This window comes from Xiphias gladius, chromosome 10 (assembly GCF_016859285.1).
Source record: "Xiphias gladius isolate SHS-SW01 ecotype Sanya breed wild chromosome 10, ASM1685928v1, whole genome shotgun sequence".
NCBI classification, from domain to species: Eukaryota; Metazoa; Chordata; class Actinopteri; order Istiophoriformes; family Xiphiidae; genus Xiphias; species Xiphias gladius.
Window position 1 is genome coordinate 21,371,911 of NC_053409.1, and position 18,701 is coordinate 21,390,611.

The 18,701-nt window shown below is 41.8% G+C and overlaps 3 protein-coding genes across 4 annotated transcripts in view; 2 read left to right on the forward strand and 1 right to left on the reverse strand.

Annotated features, from left to right (window-relative positions):
* Positions 1-94: 94 nt before the first annotated feature.
* dmac2l (distal membrane arm assembly component 2 like) lies at positions 95-3,496 on the reverse strand. Its single transcript, XM_040136711.1, has 5 exons — positions 3,397-3,496; positions 3,165-3,253; positions 1,832-2,040; positions 1,048-1,219; positions 95-882 (listed from the first exon to the last, which is right to left on the reverse strand). The coding sequence occupies exons 2-5, from the start codon at positions 3,242-3,244 to the stop codon at positions 768-770; spliced, it is 576 nt and encodes a 191-aa protein (XP_039992645.1). The 5' UTR covers positions 3,245-3,253; positions 3,397-3,496; the 3' UTR covers positions 95-767.
* A 92-nt stretch (positions 3,497-3,588) lies between these two features.
* Positions 3,589-9,298, forward strand: l2hgdh (L-2-hydroxyglutarate dehydrogenase). Of its 2 annotated transcripts, XM_040136706.1 has the most exons (10): positions 3,589-3,809; positions 5,144-5,259; positions 6,066-6,217; positions 6,804-6,935; positions 7,018-7,180; positions 7,315-7,349; positions 7,433-7,600; positions 7,712-7,869; positions 8,072-8,203; positions 8,456-9,298. In XM_040136706.1, the coding sequence occupies exons 1-10, from the start codon at positions 3,718-3,720 to the stop codon at positions 8,649-8,651; spliced, it is 1,344 nt and encodes a 447-aa protein (XP_039992640.1). In that variant the 5' UTR covers positions 3,589-3,717; the 3' UTR covers positions 8,652-9,298. The 2 variants fall into 2 exon arrangements, with proteins under 2 accessions (XP_039992640.1, XP_039992641.1); XM_040136707.1 differs by lacking the exons at positions 3,589-3,809; positions 5,144-5,259 and adding an exon at positions 5,267-5,691.
* Positions 9,299-10,529: 1,231 nt separating this feature from the next.
* The window catches only part of sos2 (son of sevenless homolog 2 (Drosophila)), a 36,849-nt gene continuing 28,677 nt past the window's right edge, over positions 10,530-18,701 (forward strand). Inside the window, exon 1 of the mRNA XM_040137174.1 lies at positions 10,530-11,425. Coding sequence (XP_039993108.1) covers positions 11,342-11,425 — 84 coding nt within the window. The 5' untranslated portion in view covers positions 10,530-11,341. The remainder of the gene's footprint in view (positions 11,426-18,701) is intronic.

Below are 18,701 nucleotides of genomic sequence, written 5' to 3' on the forward strand. Positions count from 1 at the left end.
GAGTTTTATGTTGCTCAGTCGACAGTCACCAGTAAGTTATAGTGTAGGACACAAACCGTGACTTTTTTTGTCATAATGTATAATGACTCGTGAGCATTTTCTGAACATATTTATTGACGTCAGTAGCGAATACAGTCATAAACATTCCCTTAACCTACCTTCACTAGCATTTAGCAGTAACAATACCACGTTGTACTCATTATCTCTGGAACTTTGGTGCTAAGGATGTTTTCAGCCATCTGTCTGTCCTCAGATATTGTACAAATGCCAAATTAATCTAAAGAGAAATGATTTAAAAGACTCTTGAATCCTCGAAATCTTCAGCATTTTCACAAATCGTTTTTCTCTGTGTACCCCCATATGGAGTCATTTTTATTACCTTGAATGTTGAGAGTATAATAAAGTAAAGAAAGGTTTATTCTATCAAAAAAAAAAAAAAAATGGAGTCAACAATATAAAGTGCTTTGACCTCTCTCTTTGCTGGACTGTTTCTTTAACGCTCAGTCATATTAAATATTTCCCATTAACCCAGACCTTGCTCTGCACTATCTCCTTGAAGAAAGACTTGAACATAATGAATGGCGCACATAATCACATTTGCATGTAAATACACTTCACACATTTGAGCTGACGGATCTGCTTCTTGGACGATCCCAGCCCTACACACTCCAGTCTTTCCTTCTACAAGATGGGGTCTTTTACTTTGGAAATCTTTCAACGGCGTCCATACATTACAATTTTAACGTGCTCTAGAAAGCAAGAAGCTGTCAGTCCAGGTCCAGCGCTATGTCCAGACGTGGAAGTGCTGTCTGTAGCCTGTCGGCTGTCGTCTGTTTGTCTTTGATTCCCGGCAGGTCACTGAGAAACAGATACTCCAGATTCCTGCGTGGAATTAATACTGGATTACTACATGAATTACTCAGAAGTTCTATGAAACTTTTTTGTCAACACAATGGATGAATCTACTTCATTTAAACATACCGTAGAGTCCTTTATAAATATAAATAAATGGACAGAAAGGCTTTGAAATTTACCTCTAACACTCACCTGAGTTTGTGCAGGGCGATGACGCCCTTATCGGTTACATTTCCACACGACACCACCTCCATCATGTACAAGCTCTCCTGCAGATTCTCTATTGAGCTCAGCCTCTCCAGGCAGGCGTCTTCAATGTAGATGCACTTGTTCAACTTGATTTCCTCCACGTATTTCAAACCATCTAGAAAAATTAAACCAAAAACAGGATCAGCACACTCTCTATTAATTTAATTTAGATGGGCCGAAAGAGTATTTTACACCACGATAACTCAGTGTGGACTCTGGCACCAAAAAGAAACACAGTTTGGAGTGCTGCAACCAACACGGTCAGAGACAGTGCACTATCAGGGCCTGCCCAGTGTAAAGTATCCTGTCACTTGCGTCACTTTTGGATAACTAGACGCGGAGAGACTGCACTTTCACCCTCACCTCTGCTTGTTAACACAGAGGGTTATCACTTTCAGGATAACAGCCGAAGTCAAGCTCGCGTTGACGTAGTTCATGTAAAATTTACACTTTCAGAAGATGGTTTTAATCTCTGATTTTAATCCCTTTTAATAAGGGCCTCATTGGTCTGTTAATCCAAGACTTGAGTTCAGTGTCTGATATGTCGACAGCAGCTGGATTCATCCCCATGAAATTTTGTACAAACATTCATGGTCCCCAGGGGATGAATTCAAATGACTTTGCTGATTCCCCCAATTTCCTGAAGGTTACATGCTAACGTTACATGACTAGAATTGGACAAGTCACAAGGACAAGAACATAATATTCTCAACACTCTAACACTGACCCAGGTGGTCAAACCCCCTGTACATGATGCAGGATTCGGTAGCGTCAATCCCCTGGATCTTGTATCTGCCCAGAGGCCCAGTCGGCAGTCCGTTGTAGTCGTGATGCCAGCGTTCGAAACCTTGGAACCTGACTTTTGCACCACATCTCAGCAGCCACTCTGCTGCGGCTCGGTCCGGGCCAACAGCTTTGATCCTCTCGTAGTCCACCCTGGATGAAGACCAACAAACAATCAAAAATACAGTGCACGCTGATGACATGTAGTGGGATGGATCACATTTGGTTGTTGCAGAGAAGGGGCCAGAAGAGAGGAGTAAAAAGGGTAGCACAATATAAAGTCCAAATGGCAACCAGTCCAGCGGGCTAGCGTTTTAACCCTAGCAAAGCACCACTGTTTGTTTATTTGGTTAAAATAACATTTTCGTTGTCACCTCCTTTAAAATTTGAAGACATGCTTGTTGTTCTCTGTTTCAAAACTTGTTTGACTTCATTTGGGATTTTTTGCCTGTTGGTCAAACTAAATAAACAAGACCACAGAGAACTTTGGGATGTGACAACTTGTGCGGGCATTTGTCTTTTTTTTTGAATTCCTTATAGACTAAATGGTTCATTTATAAAAAAAATATAGAATAGATCATGGAAATAATTATTGACTTCAGATGTATACATTTGACAACAATTGACTTGAAATCTCTACTCAACATGCAGCAACATAGATCTGGGCAGGATATCAATATTGTGAATACCAGATTATATGATATGAAACTATGGTTATCATGATGTTGTCATTTTCTGGTTGCAATGGCAACATAAAGTGTTCGTCTCTGTTTTTGCCTATCATAACCATTTTAATAGTGGTCATTTGTCCCTATTTTGTTCATAAATCCTGACCAAAACATTAACAATATTGTAAGTAAACAGTTTTGATTTTTCCCATTAGGTTTGTCTGTGATTTAAAATATAATAAAAATAAAAAAAGTTGCTGTACTGTATCTTTTATTCTCCCTATTTACGTGACGGGGGGGGGCAGAGTATTGGAAACACCTCTGAACATAATGCAGTTCATTCTAACGGCACGTTTAACTATGACCTCAGCGCTAAAACACATAAATGAATCGCCACCTCTGTGACAGAGACTGAACTGAACATTACAGGCAAGACGTTATGGCGGAGCAGTGGTATTGGACTGCGCTGGATAACACAGGTGTACCTAATAAAGTGGCCACTGAGCGTGTGTGTGTGTGTCTGTAGGTTGCTAGCGTGCCTTTGCGTGCATTGCTGTGCGGCTAGCACAAGTACACTGTTCGTCTGTAGGTCAATTAACGTGGTCTCACTTGTTGAAAACTGCATTGAGCCATCCCCAGAAATGCCTGCGGCTCACTGCTCCCTGCACTGCCTTCGATAAAAGCCTCATATCCGTGAGCTGGAAAACAAATTAAAAATAAAAAAAACCCCACAAAGTTAGCTCCGTTACTGGATTTGTTACTGGGGGGGGGGGCAGTTAAACTAACTGGAGAAACTGGGACACATTGTAGAAAGAGATTTAAAAAAAAAATAAAATCTCACCTGTCCTCCAACAGAACAGGGTGTTTACATTTGGGTGGCGTCCATCGCTGTAACCTTTGACTCTTTGACGTGTTAAGATACTGCAGTGCCATTGGCTGGGCGGGCTCACGTGACCAGCGTCTGGCCTGAGGGGCGTGGCTACGCCTCTTGGGAGAGAGCAGCAGGAGCACGGGGAGCTAACAGGGGCGGCGGCGCGAGGAGGAGCAGTAGGAGGAGGAAGAGGAGGGGGAAACGCCGAACAGAAACCTCCGGGGGGAACTCTGTCGGGCAGTGGTGCAATGAAGGAGCGATTCTGAGGTGGCTTTTCCCAACGCTCCGACAATGATCCGGATACTGAGCGGCGCGTCTTTCAGGGCTGCCGGAGCAGCGCGGCCGAACCTGCCGAGGGGCATTACGAGCAGGGAGCTGCACAGGTGAGGGCGACAGTGGTGGAAGGGGTAGGCTGCTGCTGGCGGTGTGCTGTTGTCTAGTTTTAAGTTCCATGTGAGGAGTGAGGTGAGTGCTCCTCTGTCTACTTCATGTTTTAATTTTAACCCATGGCACAGATGAGTTTAAAAAAAAAAAGAAAAAGGAGCAGAGAAGCTTGAATAACCAACTTTTAACTGATCCCGGCAACTACCAAGGACATTCAACACCAAGAACCGGATTGCACAACTATCTCTCCGCTCTCTGCATAACCTGATCTGCTCACCCACATTGTTTAGGCAAACAACACGCTTGTGCCTGCTCCAACCGCGTTTGCCTGCTTTTAAACTCCCACTTGTCGGACGCTTTGTGTGCAGGTATGTCTGCAGCGCGTTTTTTTTTTTTTTTACCTATGCCATCCACAGGCTAATATGGCGGCATGGCACGCATCTTATATAATGGACCCCCCCCCGCTTCAAGTAAGCTGATGTTGTAAACCCCAAAGTTATTGATTCACAACAGTTTGTTAATCTTTCTGGTCTGTTGAGGGACACCGACGGGAGATCCGAACCCGGTTTCACCAGGGATTAACTGCCGGATTTAATGTTCCTCAGGTTTGCGCAAGAACACCTATAGCCTCTGCCACTCCTGACAGTCCTGTGGCCCCTGAGGCCAAGTGTCTTTCTATAACATATTCGCCCCTTTGGCAGGTTTTCCTTCGGCGCTGGCGAACGGCGACCCGCCTGTGGCTGCAGATACTCGAGCTGTGATGTTCCCCAGGAACGTCGTGGTTCCACCCAGCGTTGAGCCTGGTTCCAATTTTCAGCAATGAAATCAAGATGTTGACTGCTCCCAGTGTCCCGTGCATTCACGAGAGACTTAAAGAAAAAGAAAAAAAAATCTTCTGCCAGACTTGTACATTGTGTTCTTACAGCTCTCTGCAAGCGCCTCACTATGTGAAACCCTATGGTGGATTGTGGACAAGTTGGATATACTGGAACTGCTGCTAACACTCTAGGCCCTCCCACCAGATAGTAGTCTTGTGGTAGTTGGGATTTTAAATGGATTTACTCGTCAGAGAAAAACATGTGACGGAGCTGGATGTTGTCTTTGTAGTTACAAGTAGTCTGTAAACTACAGCACTTGTATCAGGGGTTTCACCAGTGATCCGTTTCAAAGGTCTGTTGGTGGCTCGTACAGTGCTGTGCAGCTGGACATTGAACCACCGACCTAAATATTCTGCTCTACTTTCTGCCTTTTGCAACCTGTGAAGCCAGTTGTTTATCAGTAGCCGTCTTAAACCGGATCTGCCCGTAACCTCGCCTCCTGTCCGTCTTTTCAGCACGTATGACGTGGCCGTGGTGGGTGCCGGCATCGTGGGCTTGGCCACAGCCAGAGAGCTCATCCTGCGACACCCGTCGCTCAGCTTCATCCTGTTGGAAAAAGAAAAAGAGCTCGGTGGGTGGAGGTTTAGCAGCTGTTTTTGTGAAGGAAGACAACATGTGTTGCAGAACAAAAAGTTTTTTGTTGTTGTTCTTCTTTTTTTTTTGTTTTTTTCCTGTGGCAGTGAATAAACCTAGACACAAAGCGTAGTGGATGACTACTTGGAAAATGACACATTTATTGCTGTGTTGCCTCTGTACTCCAGCACAATGAATCAGACACAATGGCTATGGAGGTTAAGTGCCAAGTTTCAGCTTGAACTCAAATGTGGTGGCTGAACAGCGTAGGAATTATAATCCTGTCATTTTTCCTGGGCAGAGTCCAACACTCCTCACCCGTTGAACCCCATCAAGCGCCCCTAAACCCGAAAGCCGTTTAACTTCTGAGTCGTCGTTTCATTCTAAATCCAGTGTGCAGGGGCACAGAGCCAAAGCAATAAAAGAATGTGTGAGTGTTCTGATATTTAGAGACTGCACTAATTACTGCAGTTCTCAAAGCAATGGGATAGCATTTAAAAGCATAAATGAAATACCTGATCTAACTTAATACATCCTGCTGGTCTCATGTGGGAGCACTATGTGGTTTTGAAATTTGGTTTGTGGCCCTTAAGGTAAACCCTGAAAAAATGTGTCCTGCATGTATCTTCATATTTACTGTATAAACATGATAGTGGGGTCAGTCTCATCTAACTCCCTGCAAGAAAGCAAATAGGTGTTTTAAACTCAAGAATCTAGAAAACTAGCATAAGTCAGTGGGCGTTAATAAAACGTCCTTTTATTTCTATTCTTTTTGTTCTCCAATTTCTTTTTCTTACTCACCAGCTGTGCACCAGAGTGGGCACAACAGTGGCGTCATTCACAGCGGGATCTACTACACGCCGGGGTCGCTGAAGGCCCGCCTGTGTGTGCGAGGAGCCACTTTAGCCTACGAGTACTGCGAGAAGAAAGGACTCCCTTACAAGAGATGCGGAAAGGTCTGCCTCAGTGTTTTAAGCAGACAAGACGTAACACAGCATGTTTACTTTGGATGATCCGCTCAAGGTGCTCGGCTGAGTTGGGATTGCAAGACACATTACATTAATACATTCATGCAATCCAGGGATTGTGAAAAAACTCAGATTTTTAATAAGGGGCGTTGTCATTTTGTTGACAGGTAAATAAACTGCATGATTTTCATGACTAAAAAAAAGAAATCCACAGAATCAGAGTACTTTGCTGTAAGAGCACATGTTACAGATTCTTACTCAGCACAGCTGAACACACAGCTGAGTAAATTTTACTGTCAACTCTTTTTATAGATAGGATAAATAACTTTTGTTTTGTTTTTTTGGCATTTTTTGCCTTTTTATTTAATAGTTGACGGTCCTGAGAAAGACAAGAAAATTGGCAGAGAGAGAACGGAAACTATCATTAATCAGACAGTTTCTTTAATAAGTAAAGAAGACAAAAAATCTGAGCACTTGAAATCTTGATTGGATGCCGGGTGATGTGAATATCTGTCACGTGGATCATGGCGTTGCGTCTGTCTCAGTGTTGATCGCTGGATTTCTGCTTTGGCAGCTTATTGTGGCTGTGGAGCAGGAGGAGATACCCAGACTTAAGGCTCTGTATGAGCGCGGGATGAAGAACAACGTGCGTGACCTGAGTGTTGTTGATGCCAAGGGAATCCGGGAGCGAGAGCCGTACTGCAGAGTAAGAGACTTCAAGACAACATTTTTCAGTCAGGCAAAAGAGAAAGATTGCAGTGGAGGCTTACGCTGTGTCATCTGTTCAGGGTATAATGGCCTTGGATTCACCCTACACCGGCATTGTAGACTGGAGGATGGTGGCCCTCAGGTATGGCACAGACTTTGAGGAGGCAGGCGGCACGGTGGTAACCGAGTATGAGGTCAATGACATTTCCATGGCCAAGGAGAGCCCGGCAGGGAGCACCGAAGGTTAAAAAAAACCAAAAACGGTTCTGTTCATTAATGTGTCAACACAGTTATAATTACATAAGTGCTGTAGTTATTTAAAGTCTACCTTTATATGTATGTCTTCTTTTTTTTTTTTTTTTCAATTCCATTTGCAGGAATGAAATATCCAATCGCAATCCAAGACAAAAAGGTAAGACACAGACACAAAAGAGCATCATAATGTTGAGACTGTGCTCGGTTCTTTGCATTCTTTGCATTGTATGGCTTTATCAGGGTAACGAGGTGCGGTGTCGTTATGTCCTGACCTGTGGAGGCCTGTACTCAGACCGCCTGTCGCAGATCTCTGGATGCAGCCGGGAGCCACGCATCGTCCCCTTCAGAGGAGATTATTTGGTCCTGAAGCCAGAGAAACACTATTTGGTCAAAGGAAATATCTACCCTGTAAGTCTGCCGAAGATCCATACGTTCACAAGTCAACATCCACATAATTGGTTTGATCTGCAGATGTTTCTCATCATATGCTGCTTTTGTTTTTATTAAATATTTTTACAGGTCCCTGACCCCCGTTTCCCCTTCCTTGGAGTTCACTTCACCCCAAGGATGGATGGAAGTGTTTGGCTCGGTCCCAACGCAGTCCTCGCCTTCAAAAGGGAGGGATACAAAGTGTTCGACTTCAATGCAAGAGACTTTGCAGATGCACTCTCATTCAGGTACAACATCAAGTTTGATCTGCTCTTATTTTCCTATCTGTGTTAGTGTCCTGGAACTGTATTTTGAACAGTTTTCTGCAGATGAATGTAATGACGACTCTGATGATTCGAACATATTCTGACATGATCTAATTGTAGCGTAGTTGTTGCATGGTAGGTGACTCCCACTGAATAGTTGGTCTTCGTTCTCTTTATGCTGCAGGGGCCTTCAGAAGCTGGTGTTGAGGAACATAACGTATGGGATTGGAGAAATGTATCGAGGCGTATTCATTGGTGCTCAGGTTAAAATCCTGCAGAAGTACATCCCTGAACTCTCGCTGAGTGACGTGCTCAGGTAGACTAATGACACGAGACCTAAAATTGCATATTCTCTGTTTCAAGCTTTTGGTTTTATGTAAGAAATCTAGATCTATACGATCTAAATATCAGTGTATCTCCTGGTTTGTAGAAATACTTAGCTCTTTTTTATTAGATGCATTTAACTCTGGATGTAAAAACTCAGTTAATTAAATTACTATCTCAAGTTTTCCAGCACAATGGTTTTATTCAAAAGTATTTCTGTAACCCTGGTTGTTTTCCTCTCCAGGGGCCCCGCAGGAGTTCGAGCTCAAGCCCTCGACCGGGACGGGAACCTCGTGGATGACTTTGTTTTTGATGGTGGGGTCGGGGATGTGGGCAGTCGGGTGCTCCACGTGCGTAACGCTCCCTCGCCGGCGGCCACCTCCTCCCTCGCCATCGCTGAGATGGTCGCAGACGAGGTGGAGAGCCGCTTCTCGCTCTAGAGAAACACGGCGATCGCAGACGGAAGACGGGAAAAAAAACTTCAGCTTCATGACACCGAGTGAAACTGCAGTGTTGTATCAAGATGACGCTAAGTCAGCATCACCGAGACAATTTTATTACAGGTCAAGCCTTAATTTAGGGAGGAAAAAATGACATATCTTTGACTTAATTACATTTTTAAGACTGTTTTTACGTAAGTATTGCAATTTCAGGTCGTGTAATATGTTTACTCCACCACATTTCAACATAAAAATTCATTTTTCTGCGCTACGTCTCCGTCCAAAAACAAAATATATCATCAGTAACTCCTAGGCAAAGTGTTAAGCATAGAACGGAGGTTATTAGCCCCAATGATTTTACCATCAGTTTGAAAGATTAAAATAGGAATGCAGAAATGCACAGATATACTGTAATGAATGTGAACTCAACTCTTTTGGGGGAAATTACCATTTTAAATTGGGGATTTTTAAGAATATAATTCTGGAATGAAATTTCTTCTTTTTCTTCATTTGTGTTGTTTATTTTCTAAGCCACCGACTCTGTGAGAAGGGTTTGTCTCTGTCATTTAGTTATTGTAAAGCCTACTTTCGGTCCAAATTGCTGTAAATCCTTTTTGGGAAGTTTGTAGGCAAAAAAAAAAAAAAAATTCCTCCACACTCAAAAATTTAATATTTAAAGATGATATATATTTTTTTAATGATCCCTGATTTTTACCAAGAACTCATATGGGACATTTGGGATTATTTTATTACTGGTTTATCTTATTTTGGAAAGAAACTCATCATGTAACGCACAGTTATAGCTACAGAACGCACAGTTTACAGAGAAAGATGGGTAATGCTCACCTCATTTGAGGATTGGATAGTTTTGGCTGCCAAAATAATTTTGTTTTATGTCATATTTAAAATAAGGCAAACTAGGAAGACTTGTTTTTTATATGGTTTTTTTTTTAATGTGTGTTTGTGGGGAGGGGATTTCATGTCATTCTGCTACAATTTGCTCTTTGTTGTAGTTTCAGAGCCTTCACATATTGCTAAAAATGTCCAGGTAATGTTCCTATAAAATCGGTATCCCTTACTGCTATTTCAACCCATTTATTTTAACGATGTATATGCATTTTTTTTAAATTCCAGATGTACCAACGTTTGCGTTCTGCGTTGCCATTATATTTTCAAATATGTACTGCATATTCTTTGGTATATAAATCTTTTTTTTATTTTTTATAATATATATATAATATAAACAAAGTAGGAAATTTTGGCAGAAATTCACCAACTTCCAATATGCCCAGAGAAAGGAAACAGAAAACGGTAAAAGGAAAAATGAATTGTGTTAAGTTGTTCTTTATGGTACAGGTGTTGCCGGAGATTTGACCTTTTTAATTTTAAGTTAATTTAAGCACTTATACACTTTGTCCACTGGGAGGCAGAATCACAGCAACAAACATACTGTATGAGCTCCATTATACAGTGAGCACAAAACGCATCTAAATTAGATGCCGCTTTCGAGCCAATGCTTCTTAACGTTCGTGCTGTTAATGCCCGTGTAATGCTGTAAAAATAAAAGTGTCCGCCTTTGCTTAAAAAAATGCCTACTGGTCTAATAAAATGCATTTGATAATGTTTCAGTTGTGTTTTTGTAAACACTGGTCGGTTCCAACAGGGGAGTGGATGAGTAAAAGTTGGTTTTATATGACCCCCATCTATATTCGTGAAACTGTTAATCTTCTGCTTACACTCTGGGTCTTCATTGTAATGAGGCAGAAAGCCCTGCCTTGTTTTTTTTTTTTTGCTTTTTTTTTTGTTTTGTTTTTTTTTCTCTCCCCGTCCAATAAAATGTGAAATTACGCAGCGTGCGTCCCTGACAGCGGACGCGGCGCAGAGAGCGGCGGCAGACAGTCAGGCAGCGGAGTTGGTACGAACATCTTCGACTTCACGAGCCAAAAGCACCTCGACTGCTCCTCAAGCTGCCCCGCTCACAGATATGCCTCGGACCGGTCGCGGTTTGCGGGGGGGGGGTTTACGTCGGATTTAGCGCCCGATCGCCGCGGAGAAGATGACTAGATGTGAAGCAAACAGCGCAGGAGAAAGTGTGCCTTGTTCGGAGCTGAACGGATCGTCTGCCACAACATAAAACTCGGAGCGCATCAAGGCCAGCGGCAGCCTGTAGCACTGGTTAGCTGGTCGGCTAACGCTAGCCTGTTAACGTTACAGGTGTTCAGGCAGAAAATAAACCAAACGCAACTTGTAGCTGTAGTTAGCTGGCGACAAGCTGGGCTCCCATGTCGTGACTTAAAACTGAACTTAATGTGCCTGTTATAAGCTTTTTAGCAAACGCCAAGTAGCAAGTATAACACTTAGCAACATTGTTATTAGCCATTAGCTTTTTAGTCAGACGCTGTCCCGTGTTTACAGCAGCAGCAGGCTAGCCTCACTAGCCACCAAGCTAGCGAGTTAACTTTATAGCTACATGTGCTTATTTTCTTTTGTAGCTGATTTTTCGCCGTTTAACCCGACTCAACCCCGGACTCGCAGTGTAGTTTAGCGATACTCTTCATATTTGCAAGCCAGCCACTTTGACTTTTTCCACCGTGCCTGCCCTGGACTGACCCACCCACAAGGACTCTCTATCCGGGGCCGATGCTGACAGTTCAGCCCGGATCACGGCAACGCCAGGAGCCGCTACAGCAATGCAGCCCCAGCAGATATACGACTTTTCAAGTGACGAGAACAGTCACAAATGGAGAGGCCTCTTCGTGCAAGCTTTACGAAAGGTAACACTGGTTTTTACTATACTATCTAACCCTCGCGAAGCCCTGAACCATCATCATAGTCTCTGTCAAAACACGCATTTCCATGCCGGAGATTAATCTGTGAGGGATACAGAATACTGGTTTCATCTGCACGTACACTTTACTAACACAGACCTTAGTCTCAAGTTGCCAAGTTAATCCTAGTCAAAAACCACCAAGTATCTCTTTTATCAGTGTTGGTATTACGACCAATACAAGCTAATTTCCCCGTGTAACCAATAATCCCTGAAAAATCAAATTGAGTTAAAGTATTGAATGTTTTGTTGATCACTACTCATTACTGCAGACATTTGCCAATGTTGAAACTGCTGTCCCAATCTTCTGTGGCAGTTGACGTGTCTGCAGTGTTTATTCACTAAGTCTCACCCAAGTTCCCTATAATGTTTTTAAAGAAGTTGATCAATTTTGACCAGTTTTTACAGTAACATGATCCATCACTAGTGTTTCATAATTTTGAGGGTAAACTGGCTGTGCTAATAACTCAGGAGGTTTTGATGTTACTTCCAAGTTTATTACTAATACGGATGTGCTGGGATTCCTCCTTTGTATCTGAAAGGTCTTTTCAAACATCATCTGACATGTGTGATTTGCTGCCCACCTCTTTATTTGTTTCTCATTTGATGTAACAGCACATATGTCTCGTCCTTGCAGAGCAGACAGGCCTTTTGCGGCTGTTTTGTGTTGCTTACAAGTCGAGTTTTCCTTCTTTGCAACTTCATTCTCATGAGTCTAATTGAAACTTTAAGGACAGGAAACATTTTAATTTTAATTTCCTTGGTCAGCAGGACTGACCTGTATCAGTTCCTTTTGGACTGTCCCTCTCTCTCCCTTTTCTTGCATCATCTTGGCTTCTCCCACTCATCACTAGGTTCATTTTCTGTTTTCTGAACCCCCCCCCCCACCCTCGCTTCACTTACTCTCTCTGCTCAGACTTGCAAACTCATGACACTCTGGTACTGAGAGCTAACCCAAAAACACAAAGTTATTGCTGATATTTTAGGTTTTACTCCTAACTTTTTGCCTTGCTGTTCCATGCGCAAAGCTCTGCATGCTACTTTCCCTTTGTAATGGGTCTGTGTGGAAACCCTCAAGGTCCTGTCAAGATCCTTTCATATGTTTACGTGTCTTGTTGTGGTTGAGCGCAAAAGAGTCACTAATGGGTTAGGAGAAGGACATAGACTGTGGTGGAAAAGCTGTGTTGTCGTGCAAAGTAGAGACAGGACCGTTTTTTGCTGCGTTTCCGTAATGTTTGGGAATACCTGTGCTTTGCTCTCAGCAGCTGTAATACAAGATTTTAATGCAATGGTACATTAGGCTGGCACAGTAAGCCGTGTTACTCACCTTCGAGACCTGCAGGAGGTTTCAATTCACTCAAACAGCTGCAGCACTTTATCCAGCCAGTTTACCGTTGGTGTTTCTCCATTTGTGTTGCTTCCCTTTCAAACTAAAACTCATCCCTTGACCAAAAAAAAAAAAAATTCCTTTTACTGCTGCTGACCAATGTTTATTGCTAGGGCCACATTTTAGCCATTGTCATTATCGATTCATCTGAGAGTTATTCGTTTGATTAATTGATCAGTCTATAAAATTTCAGAAAATAAATAAAAATGACCATCACAATTTACTAAAACCTAAGGTGACAGCTTCATTTTTTTTGTTTTGTTCAACTTACAGTCCAACACCTAACAAATGATCAGTTAAGTATCACACAAGCCAAGTAAAAACAGCCTATCCTCACAACCAAAAAGCTGGAACTGGGGAATATTTGGCATTTTAATTAAACAATTAATCATTTATTTAAGTAGTTGTCCATTTTTATTCTGTCGATCGTGTAATCGAACCAAAACCATACTCGTATAAAATACAGAGTCAGTAGAGTAGCAACCTCACAGCGTGTGAACTATTTTGTAAAAGGGATCTTGTTTGAAATACTGAAACATTTGTGTTCTTAAAATAGATGAAAGTGATCAGACTAAGTTTATTTTCATAGCATGGAAGATGCATGTCTGTACCTCATGATAGAATTCTCAGTACTACTTAGTTTTTGTGCTGTGTTTTGATGAAATTTGGTTAACTACTTTTTGGCTTAAGTGTAGCTAATCAAGCTTTAACAATCAATTTCTTTAATTATTTTTTTCTTTATTTGGCTATCAATTGTTCAAATCTAATTTAAAAACAGTGCTTTGTCCATTTGGGCAACAAGGCCCTGAGCCTGGTATGGCAGGGTAGGGCAGGGCTTTTGATACATTCGTTTTAGTAACTCTATGTGTCTACAGAGGTAACCAGCCATGGAATTAGCCATGTAGCAAAATCATGTTTATAAATAACACAGCCCTTTTTCTGTCAGCTGTCCATAGCGCAGTAGAGATGGTGTGATGAATCAGGTGAAACAGAGAGCAGGTGGTGGGCCGCGGTGCCGTGATTTCATTGTCTCAACTTGTTACACAACTGCCGGAGGGAAAGCCTGTCAGAGATTGACGCAAGAGAGGTTTGTTATGGTTTTGACAGACTGTGACTCGCTGTTTTTCACAGCTGTCCACTGGGGGGGGTTTCCTTGTCAGAGGGAGCTGTGCTGGATGACTCCACCCCTGAGAATGATTTAGATTGTTGTTTAGAGGCAGGATTAAAGAAAACCTGTTGATAAGTCAACACTCTTCAAAGCCAAAGCAGATAGGTTACTTTATGATCAAACAGCTGGACAGTCACACCTGCAGGTGGTGGCTGATCAGTTGCAGAATTGCCTCATAAGTGAGACAGACTTATCAAGCTACAGCCTATATTTACTGACATTTGACAAATTGCCTTGGAATCAGACTAATGATAGTAGGGCTGAAACGAAAGTTGATTGAGAGAAAATTAAGTGCCAACTATGTTGATAATTATTGAAACAAGGTCATTAATCAAGCACAAATGCCAAACATTTGTTAGTTCCTGCTTCTCAGTTCTGAGGATTTGCTGCTTTTCTTTGTTTTATAACATTGAAAATGAAATATTTTTGTATTTTTGATTGCTAGCCAGACAGCGAGTGATTTGAAGACATCACCTTGGGCTCTGGAAAGTTTTCACTATTTTTTGACATTTCTGACAAATAATTAATTGAACAAAATTTTATCAACAGATAATTAAAGTAATAGTTGCAGTTTTGGATGATCGTACTTAATAACCATGAGCACTGTAATCTCTTCACATGTAAGAAATGTGGAATGATGAAGTGCCTGGTAAAGGTGTGAAGCCCTTGAGACTTGGAAGTTTATACTGTCCTGGGTTACCACTGTAATTTAGGGGTTAAGACTCCCACCATGAACTGCAATGTCCATAGTTTGAATCTGGCCAGGGACTTTTGTTGCATCTCTCTTCATCATTTCCTGTTATTTCCTAGATGCAGAAAAGTAATTTTTTAAAAGTTTTTAATGCCCGCGTGGTAAAGAAGAAGCCTTTGTTTCTGTCTGTGTCGTTGATCTTAACTGTGACATTTCACGGATGAGTCTAGTGTTTGTCTCCTGGCCGCGTCTGTGTGTGCTGGCTATTCTTGGTCACTGCGGCTCGTGCCTGGTGCTATGCAAGAGCGTCATTTTGCCTCCGAGATGCTGGTGTTAATAATAACTGTGCATTCCCCAGGTCTGCTGTTTCACTGGCATCGATAGAAAGGCCAGAGCTTTGCTGGGTACAGTTTCATTCCATTGCCATGTTGAGCTAGCACAGCGCTGTGCTGCTGAGTTCACAGGGCTTTGCTCCATGAGGCGCGGGCCAACTTTTTAAAGCTGGAATTGGTCAGGTTACAAGCATGCTTTGTTTTTGTGTGTGTTGCCTCTTTTATCCTCTCAACCTGAGCAGTCCGTTAAATTCTGAAAGGATGACTTCACGACAGGCCAAATCTTACAGCTCAGATTTTTGTTTTATTTTAAGTCAGATGGTTATTCAGGCTAGACAGAGATACTTCAGAATCAGACACAGTGATTTATTTCAAGCCTCCACTCCGGTGCCTTACTGTATGAGGTTCAGTCCAACTGATACCAATATACAATAACAAACAGCTGAGAATTTGATTTGCTGAGTTTATGACCGTCACTCTGACATGAAGCCCAATGTTGTTATATAAGAAGCAAACTTTTGTTGTGTAGTGTATGAGCACAGTGACACACATACCAGCAGGAATGGTTAGGATTTGGAACTGACACACAAAAATACATAGTTAAATTTATCAGTAAGTCTCCTTGGGCACTTTTGCTTGAGAGAGTTGCGGTTATGTCCAGTACAGCTGAGATTTCATTTTCACATTGTTTTATTTGGTGAGAATTTTTTTTTTTTTTTTTTAAATCAAGAGTTCTTGAAGAAAATCCAGTGTTCAGAAAGCATATCTGAATATGACAAAAATCCACTAATACTGTATAATTCGGTCCCAACTTTCAGCAGTCAAAAAACACAAGCAAAAGCCAAGGGGCAAAAATTCTATTTAAAAAAAAAAAATGCATGCAAGAATTACAGACATTTGATCGTCACTTTTTTAAATTCAGTGGGAAGAGGCCAGGAATCAAGATTTCAGTATGATTTGCTGTCTCTTGCAATAACGTTGACATTAGCAGAAACTGGTCTTGCAAAGTTCATAGCAGTTTATTTGTGTGACAGTTTATTTTTAGTAGCATTATCCATCTAAACTTTGAGCTGTCATCAAGCTGAATATAGAAGGTGACTGACCTGATGACCTCAAGTGACTTTGCTGTGTGCTAACCTGGAAGTATTATACACTAAAAGAAATTACATTTGGCGCATTCACAGACTACTGCTACAGTCAAATAACAGTCTTGTCACTGCAAATCCATATGTTCATATGTGGCATTCCTGTTGACCTGGGTATTGTTTACATCTCTCCACTTGGACAGAACATTAAGTCTCTGCTGACATTAGACTAAGTTTGAACAGATGTCATTGCAGCAGCTTTGTTTAGAGCAGCATACCACTGTCATTATCCTGTGTTTATTTTTGAGCTGAAACAATGCCAACCAACAGAAATTCATCATCTATTATTTAACTAACTGATTAATCATTTCCATAATTTTTCCCACAAAAATTGGTAAACCTTGTGAAATGTGAGGTTTTTTTTTTTTTTACAGACAAAATGATAAATTGATTATTGGGAAAATAAACACGTTTCTCTGCATTTTCTGCAAAGGAGTCAAAGTAAAGATAATAAATACGTAAAGGAAAACCTATATATGAAAAGAGACAACCAATGCAGACAGTAAACACCAGAACGTCAACCTTTATCAACCCTTTAAAATAAAGTTGAATAACAAATTACACAGTAATTGACATAAGCTGGACCCTGTCGGTCTCATGCAGCACGTCATCAGTTTAATACTTGGTCTCTGGAATGAGCTTTGTGTGGATCCGACAGGATGTTCCTCGTAACAGGTTGCGCTTCCTGTGCACCAGCCCCGGGCCGTCCACAGAGAGGAGCGCAGGCGAAAGGATGAGGCTGATTAATACGCAGGTCCCCACCCTTCCCAGAATATTGAATTAGGTCTGTGAACATCAGTTCGTCCTCAGATGGGGTTCAGACAGAGGATGGGTGGACATGGGTCACTGGGTCAGGTCAGAGTGGGGCCACATGCTGTCGACGGCACGTCAACCAGCTATTGTCTTCATGAATGTGAGGAGGGCTAGCTAAATGTCACTAGTGTATTTGTGTGTTTAAGGCTGTGAATTTCTGTTTCCTTGTTGTGTGCATGTGTGTTTGTCATCTTCAGTCAAGCTTGGTGCATGCGTTTAGTGCTGCATCTGTGTTTCTATTCCTGTGTCCGAAGGAATAGAAACACAGATGCAGCACTCTTTGTTTATGTCTCTTTCTTTTTGTGTGTGTATGTGTCTTGCATGTCTTCACCATGCGTCTTTGTGTGTGCGCGTGTGTGCACGTGTGTGTGTGTGCGCACGTGTGTGCGTGCGTGTGCGCACGCCTGCCTGTTGTCTCAGAGCTGATCTCTGCCCTATGGTTCCCCAGACAGTCTGGTTGTAATGGCAGATGATGTCATGGCATGAATCACAAACAGTGACACATGCTCGGGTATAATAACAAGCCCCACTCCCACATCTTCACCACACACGCACACGCACGCACACACAAGCACACGCACGCACGCGCACACGCACACAAAGGCCACATTACCTGCAACCTGAGCCTGATACAGCCCCATATACACAGCCAGGAGAATAATCAATTGAATTAGAAATGTTAACCCTGTATTAACACCGTCCGGCACCGTTATTACCTCCAGCCTTTCTGTTCTTTTACCCCCGGCACACGCAACAACACCTGATCACTTTGTGTTACGGTTGAGACGTGCAAAGCTCAGGAGTGCGGCACCCTCTGATGAAACAGGATGCAAGCTGATTAAAAAGCTGACTGTGTACTGGTGACCTGCATCTCTTTGTCCCTTGACATATAATGGTAGGCAAATAGTGGCATGTGGGCCAAATCTGGCCCTCCAACAAAAATATACGGCCCCCACATGAAAGATTAAGTTTTACCTTTTTATAGTTTGCATCAGAAACATTTGTTTAATTTTTCCATAAATCTACTGTTGGTAACAGTATCAGTAACAGTCTTGAGTGATAAACATGACCTTGTAACAGTAAGTATAATCAGTGATTTGCGTCTCAAATAATTAAAAAAAAAAAATTGTTCTCCGGCCATAAAAAACAGTAACAGTATTTCCATCAAACCACAAATTGAACAGGTCACTGTTTACTGAGTGTGGATTATCCAACAATTACATTTGTGTGTATGAGTCAAAGCTGAATCATGGCAAACAGCTACTCAAATGTAAGGATGTGACGCCTCTCTCTGTTTTATATCACACTTAAATGAGTATCTTTGGGTTTTGGACTGTTTGCCAGCCAAAACAAGACATTTGATGATGTCACCTTGGGCTCGAGCAGTTTCTGCAGTTTCTTTTATAGACAAAGTTACTGATTTATTTAATCGAGAATATAACTGGCAGTTTAATCTATCATGGAAATAATTGTTTATATATATTTTGTGCCAAATGAGTTTTACAGTAACATAAGCTGCTGTAACTCTGTTAGCACTCAGTACCTAATGGGTAAAAATAACATTTTTTATAAATCTGTTTATTTATTTTTCTTACTCTTTATTAGCTCCTTAGTACAGGTACTCGACAGCCTCAATTTTCTGTCAGTTTCCATATCCGATACTTTTAATGAAATTGCAGTTTGGGTT